The sequence below is a fragment of the Salvelinus sp. IW2-2015 genome, linkage group LG20 (genome assembly GCF_002910315.2).
Source record: "Salvelinus sp. IW2-2015 linkage group LG20, ASM291031v2, whole genome shotgun sequence".
Lineage (NCBI taxonomy): Eukaryota > Metazoa > Chordata > Actinopteri > Salmoniformes > Salmonidae > Salvelinus > Salvelinus sp. IW2-2015.
This window is the reverse complement of record NC_036860.1, coordinates 67,003,916-67,011,736: the sequence shown is the minus strand read 5'-3', so window position 1 is coordinate 67,011,736 and position 7,821 is coordinate 67,003,916. Positions and strand designations below refer to the sequence as shown.

The 7,821-nt window shown below is 46.8% G+C and overlaps 1 protein-coding gene across 1 annotated transcript in view; it reads left to right on the top strand.

Annotated features, from left to right (window-relative positions):
- LOC111980065 (probable E3 ubiquitin-protein ligase HERC1) overlaps positions 1–7,821 on the top strand; it is a 106,615-nt gene that overhangs the window by 85,889 nt on the left and 12,905 nt on the right. Inside the window, 7 exon segments of the mRNA XM_070449584.1 lie at positions 2,224–2,273; positions 2,276–2,385; positions 2,620–2,631; positions 2,633–2,697; positions 4,843–5,095; positions 6,961–7,113; positions 7,219–7,524. Coding sequence (XP_070305685.1) covers positions 2,224–2,273; positions 2,276–2,385; positions 2,620–2,631; positions 2,633–2,697; positions 4,843–5,095; positions 6,961–7,113; positions 7,219–7,524 — 949 coding nt within the window.

The window sequence follows — 7,821 nt, the reverse complement described above, 5'->3', positions numbered from 1 at the left end:
GTGCTGGCTTCGTATGGTGCCTGTGCGTTGTGGTGCGGGCGGTCGCGTATTCGGTCGCGTGGTTATAGGCAGGGTGACGTTCGCTCTCGCGCGTACGGGTCTCCCAAGGTCAACACTCTACCCCTGGTCAGATCAATAGAGGAGGACATGACCCAGGGCAAGACCTACAGACCCCACATCATGCTCAAGAGGATCTCAACCCGCGTAACTTTTTTTGGGGGGGTATATAAGGTTTTAACAGACACTCGTCCATTATTTCTGAGCAGTGCTGGAGTATCACACAATGTTCAATAAAAGGTGAATAGAAACTCTCTACTGCGTGTCTACACTGAGTGGACAACAACATTAAGAACACCTGCTCTTCTCATGACAGACTGACCAGGTGAATCCAGGTGAAAGCTATGATCCCTATTGATGTCACTTGTTAAATCCACTTCAATCAGTGTAGATGAAGGGGAGGAGACGGGTTAAGAAGAGTTTTTAAGCCTTGAGACGTGGGTTGTGTAGTCTGCCATTCAGAGGTGAATGGACAAGACGTGCACACTGCGTAGTGGACGAACAGGTCAGGTCGCAGTGGCAGCACTCCTGGAGCAGTTAGCAGTCTGCCCTCATAAAACTCTAAGATCCCTGTGGGTTCCATACTGAGGTTCCATAGTGGATCCTGGTCCCCTGGGTTCCATACTGATGTTCCATACTGAGTACAGAGTGGATCCTGGTCCCCTGGGGTTCCATACTGAGGTACACAGTGATCTGGTCCCCTGGGTTCCATACCTGGGGTTCCATACTGAGGTTACACAGTGGATCCTGGTCCCCTGGGTTCCATACTGGGGTTCCATACTGAGGTTACACAGTGGATCCTGGTCCCCTGCGGGTTCCATACTGGGGTTCCATACTGAGGTTACCATAGCTGGATCCCTTGGTCCCCTGGGGTTCCATATCTGAGGTTCCATAGTGGATCCTGGATCCCCTGGGTTCCATACTGAGGTTACACAGTGGATCCTGATCCCCTGGGGTTCCATAATGAGGTTACACAGGTGTATCCTGGTCCCCTGGGGCAGTTCCATACTGAGGTTACACAGTGGATCCTGACCCCTGGGTTCCATTACTGAGGTTCCATAGTGGGTCCTGATCCCCTGGGGTTCCATACTGAGGTTACACAGTGGGTCCTGATCCCTGGGTCCATACTGAGTTACACAGTGGATCCTGATCCCCTGGGGTTCCATACTGAGGTTACACAGTGGATCCTGTCCCCTGGTTCCATCCTGGGTTCCATACTGAGGTTACACAGTGGATCCTGGTCCCCTGGGTTCCATACTGAGGTTCCATAGTGGATCCTGGTCCCCTGGGGTTCCATACTGAGGTTCATAGTGGATCCTTGATCCCCTGGGGTTCCAAACTGAGGTTACCACAGTGATCCTGGTCCCCTGGGGTTCCATACTGAGGTTACACAGTGGATCCTGGTCCCCTGGGTTCCATACTGAGGTTACCACAGTGGATCCTGTCCCCTGGGGTGCATACTGAGGTTACACAGTGGATCCTGGTCCCCTGGGGTTCCATACTGAGGTTACACAGTGATCTTGATCCCCGGGGTTCCATACTGAGGTTACGCAGTGGATCCTGGTCCCCTGGGGTTCCATACTGAGTTACACAGTGGATCCTGATCCCCTGGGGTACCATACTCGAGGTTACACAGTGGATCCTGGTCCCCTGGGTTCCATTACTGAGGTTACATAGTGGATCCTGATACCCTGTAACATGTTAGTAGAAGATGATTGACAGTACATTACCCTTGGGTTAGCCCCCCATGCATCGTACTGTAACATGTTAGTTGAAGATGATTGACAGTACATTACCCTGGGTTAGCCCCCATGCATCGTACTGTAACATGTTAGTTAAGGATGATTGACAGTACATTACCCTTGGGTTAGCCCCCCATGCATCGTACTGTAACGTGTTAATGAAGATGATTGACAGTACATTACCCTTGGGTTAGCCCCCCCATGCATCGTACTGTAACGTGTAAATGAAGATGATTGACAGTACATTACCCTTGGGTTAGCCCCCCATGCATCGTACTGTAACATGTTAGTTGAGATGATTGACAGTACATTACCCTTGGGTTAGCCCCACCTGCAAGGCTGCTCATTTTAGTTTCGGATGCTGATTGATATTAGTACTTCTCAAGATTAACAGTAACAATGCCCATTGTCCCCCGCACCACAGGGGGCGCTCCAGCAAGCCCATCTTTGTGCAGATCGCTAAGCAGGTGGTCTCTCGAACCCCCTGGAGCTGAGGCTGCCCTCCAGGGCCTGGAGGTCAAACTGGTGGGGAGGGGGCTGACGACGCAGGGGGGTGTTTGATGACACCATCACGGAGATGTGTCAGGTAGGCCCTGGTTCAAGTCAGCTTTTTTTGTACAAAGATGCTAATTCAATATCTACTCCGTATATTCAGAAACTTAACTGAAATTATAATTATTTTATTGAGGTTTTTTTTAAATTTCAGTTCACTTTCTGAATTCATTGAAATGAAATGGACCTCAACCCTGCTCATTGTACATAGATGTTTGATGTGAAAAGATTAATATGTATGTCCTACTGTTACATGTTCCCTTCTCAGGAGTTGCAGGCGGTGTGTGGTTGATCTGCTCATTCACACCCCCAACAGCTCTACTGACGTGGGAAGTAACACCGACAGGTAGGTACATCATGAGACTCTGCTCTCCACATGGTCTCATATGCTCTTCTTGCTCTCCACATGGTCTCATATTCTCTCTCTGATCTCCACATAGTCTCATGTTCTCTCTCTGCTCTCCACATGGTCTCATATTCTCTCTCTGATCTCCACATGGTCTCATATTCTCTCTCTGCTCTCCACATCGTCTCATTATCTCTGCTCTCCATGGTCTCAATTCTCCTTCTGCTCTCCACATGTCTCATATTCTCTCTGCTCCCACATGGTCTCATATTATCTCTGCTCTCCACATGGTCTCATATTCCGGAACACCTGAAACCCCACCTCTTAAGGAATACCTAGGATAGGATAAAGTAATCCTTCTAACCCCCCCCCCCCTTAGAGTTAGATGCACTATTGTAAAGTGGTTGTTCCACTGGACATCATAAGGTGAATGCACCAACTTGTAAGTCGCTCTGGATAAGAGCGTCTGCTAAATGACTTAAATGTAAATGTAAATTATCTCTGCTCTCCACATGGTCTCATATTATCTCTGCTCTCCACATGGTCTCCATATGCTCTCTCTGCTCTCCACATGGTCTCATATTATCTCTCTGCTCTCCAATGGTCTCATATATCTCTCTGCTCTCCACATAGTCTCATGTTCTCTCTCTACTCTCCACATGGTCTCATATTCTCTCTCTGATCTCCACATGTCTCATATTCTCTCTCTGCTCTCCACATGGTCTCATATTATCTCTGCTCCCACATGGTCTCATATTATCTCTGCTCTCCACATGGTCTCTTTCTTATCTCCGCTCTCATGTTCTCTCTCTGATCTCCACACGGTCTCATTTCTCTCTCTGCTCTCCACACGGTCTCATATGTTCTCTCTCTGCTCTCCACACGGTTCTCATGTTCTCTCTCCTGCTCTCCACACGGTCTCATATTCTCTCTCTGCTCTCCACACGGTCTCATATTCTCTCTCTGCTCTCCACACAGTCTCATATTCTCTCTTGCTCTCCACACGGTCTCATATTCTCTCTCTGCTTCCCACACGGTCTCATATTCTCTCTCTGCTCTCCACAATGTCTCATGTTCCTCTCTACTCTCCCAACGGTCTCATTAATTCTCTCTCTGCTCTCCACACGGTCTCAATTCTCTCTCTGCTCTCCACACGGTCTCATATTCTCTCTCTGCTCTCCACACAGTCTCATGTTCTCTCTCTGATCTCCACACAGTCTCATTATTTCTCTCTCTGCTCTCCACACGGTCTCATATTCTCTCTCTGCTCTCCACACGGTCTCATGTTCTCTCTCTGCTCTCCACACGGTCTCATGTTCTCTCTCTGCTCTCCATACGGTCTCATGTTCTTCTCTCTGCTCTCCACACACCGTCTCATATTCTTGTCTGGATATTTTCCGTGGTTTCATGGTAAAGCCATCGATCTTACCAGCTGTGAGTTCCTTTAAATCAAAGCTCTGCCTACCATGTGCATGGTGAAGCAGTAGACCTGGGGCTGGATGCATTAACCATCCTAAAGTTAAATCCTCCCTCTTCCCTTAAAGTTTCACAGATTATTTGAAGGAAAACCTACTCTGTAATCTAGTTTGATATGAAACGTATTTTATTATCTTGTGAATCCATTTGTTTTTCATGTCTTGAATGTAGAAGCTCTATTTTGCGATCTCCCCAAATAAATACGATCTCTTTGACGAGAGGTTCAGTCAGTGAAGGCTGTCTCCGTGGTAACCAAGAGACTCTTTCTGCCGTACGTGCCTTCAAACTACCGTAAAACCACTTAAGTATGCCCTTACCTAAGGAAATGTTTTAGGGGCTCTATGCAACACATAGATGCAACACCCGTAAAAACATTTCCTCAGGTAAGGGAAAATGATTCCTTAAGGGAAACACTTAAGATGTTTTATGCAACCAGGCCCTGTCCATGGGAAAGTTTCTGCTTGTTATGACGTACTTTACACCGGCTTTGCCCGCTGGGGTCTTGTGTCTCCCGGAGTTTGATTGGATTATGTGACGTAATGACATTTCAGCCACCTTTGCCTGCTGGGAAAGCTCCTACTGTGTGTAAAGTGAACCAATAGGCCTTTCCCTTCTTGTGTTTCTCCTGGAGTTTTGGTTGAACAATCTGATTGTAATTCCCCCTGTCAGGTTCCTGCTGAACCCAGCGGCAGTCTCTGAAGACCACATGGTCCAGTTCCGTTTCCTAGGCATCCTGATGGCGGTGGCCATCCGTACCAAGAAGCCCCTGGACCTGCACCTGGCCCCCTGGGTGTGGAAGCAGCTGTGTTGTATTCCCCTGGGTGGGCCGGACCTGGAGGAGGTGGACCTGCTTACCTACCGTTCCTTGCACGGCATCCTGCACCTGGACAACAGCGGCATCACAGAGGACAACTTCCACGTGGTGAGGGAGGATATGATACATACAGGGTTGTTTCCCAGACAGAGATTAACCCTAGCTAGTTCTGGACTAAAAAGCTATTCATTTGCAATGGGTGTTCTCTATTGAACGCAATGGGTGTTCTCTATTGAACGCAATGGGTGTTCTCTATTGAACATGCTTTTTAGTCCATGACTATAGGCTTGATTATGGCTGCGTTCCCGTTAACGGGATCGATATGACAACAGCCAGTGAAAGTGCAGGGCGCCAAATTCAAACAACATAAATCTCATAATTAAAATTCCTCAAACATACAAGTATCTTATACCATTTTAAAGGTAATATTGTTGTTAATCCCACCACAGTGTCCGATTTCAAAAAAGGTTTACAGCGAAAGCACCACAAATGATTATGTTAGGTCACCGCCAAATCACAGAAAAACACAGCCATTTTTCCGCCAGAGAGTGGAGTCACAAAAATCAGAAATAGAGATAGAATTAATCACTAACCTTTGATGATCTTCATCAGATGACACTCATAGGACTTCATGTTACACAATACATGTATGTTTTGTTCGATGAAGTTCATATTTATATCAACAAATCTCAGTATACATTGGCGCGTTGTTCAGTAGTTCCAAAAACATCCGGTGATTTTGCAGAGAGCCACATCAATTACAGAAATACTCATTATAAATGTTGATGAAAATACAAGTGTTATACATGGAAATATAGATAAACTTCTCCTTAATGCAACCGCTGTATCAGATTTCAAAAAAGCTTTACGGAAAAAGCAAACCATGCAATAATCTGAGTACGGCGCTCAGAGACCCATCAAGCCAAAAAGATATCCGCCATATTGTGCAGTCAACAGAAGTCAGAAATAACATTATAAATATTCACTTACCTTTMATGATCTTCATCAGAATGCACTCCCAGGAATCCCACTTCCACAATAAATGTTTAATTTGTTCGATAATGTCCAAATAGCTACTTCTGTTAGCGCGTTTGGTAAACAAATCAAAACTCACGAAGCGCGTTCACTAGTTGCAGACGAAATGTCAAAAAGTTCCGTTACAGTCCGTAGAAACATGTCAAACGATGTATAGAATCAATCTTTAGGATGTTTTTAACATAAATCTTCAATAATGTTCCAACCGGAGAATTCCTTTGTCTTCAGAAAAACAAATGGAATGGGAGCTACCTCTCATGTGAATGCGCGTGACTAGCTCGTGGCTGCTGGCATACCTCTGAGTCATTCCCCTCTCATTCGGCCCCACTTCACAGTAGAAGCCTCAAACAAGTTTCTAAAGACGGTTGACATCTAGTGGAAGCCTTAGGAAGTGCAACAGGACCAATATCCCACTGTYTCTTCAATAGGGGCAGAGTTGAAAATCGACCAACCTCAGATTTCCCACATCCTGGTTGGATTTTCTTCTCAGGTTTTTGCCTGCCATATGAGTTCTGTTATACTCACATACATCATTCAAACAGTTTTAGAAACTTCAGAGTGTTTTCTATCCAAATATACTAATAATATGCATATATTAGCAACTGGGACTGAGGAGCAGGCAGTTTACTCTGGGCACCTCTGGGCACCTTATTCATCCAAGCTACTCAATACTGCCCCCAGCCATAAGAAGTTAATCTGTGTACGGGAAACTGGTTTATAGAGATGTAGCTAGATCCCTCTCTTTGCTTACTTTAGCCAGTGGCATGTTCAAACTGATCTGCATCACCATGTTCCTGCTGCAGCTGTGTACTGTGCAGGGATGTCATTTTTCCCGGACTACTTCTCTTTTCAGTTTGTTTTCATACACCATTAAAACGGATCACGTCTGTCACTGTGTTCTGAGAGTTCTGTGTAACCCTCCTGTGCTTTCTCTCCAGATGATTCCTCTGGACTCGTTCATGGCCCACAGTGCAGATGGGAAGCTGGTGCCCGTGGTCCCTGGGGGACACAACATCTCCCTCACCTTCTCCAACAAGAGTGACTACGTAGAGAGGACTCTGGACTACCGGCTGCACGAGATGGACAGACAGGTAGTGTTGTTGTACACTGCTGTATCATCATTGTGATGTGTCTGTCCCGGCTGTTGTGATGGTTCCAGCTGGTCTGCGGTCTGTCATGTTGTTGTTTACCTGTAGGTAGCAGCGGTGAGAGAGGGCATGTCCTCCATCATCCCGGTGCCTCTCCTCTCCCTTCTCACGGCGCGCCAGCTAGAACAGCTGGTCTGCGGTCTGCCCGAGGTCTCCGTGGAGATGCTCAAGAAAGTAGTCCGATACCGCGACATCACAGACAGTCACCAGCTGATTGGCTGGCTGTGGCAGAGCCTGGAGGAGTTTGCCAATGAGGAGCGGGTTCTATTCCTGCGCTTCGTGTCCGGAAGGTCCAGACTGCCCTCCAACCCCGCTGACATCACTCAGAAGTTCCAGATCATCAAGGTTGACAGGGTAAATACTCAGTTTTTATTTCAGTTTGAGTGACATTAATCCCTAGCCTGGTCCCAGAGCCAGGAGTGCTCTCTCGCCAATAACCATAAGAGTTGGCAAGATGATACGAGCAGATCTGGGACCAGGCTAATTAATCAGGCTAGTTGTATATCAAATATACAATATTTGGGTCGTCTGTGCACTCCACTCTCAGCACTTTTTTCACTACTTAATAAAAGGTGAAAACAACCCTCCTTCACTGTGCACCCCTCTTCTCTCTTCTCCTTCCCTGTGAACCCCTCTTCTCTCTTCTCCTTC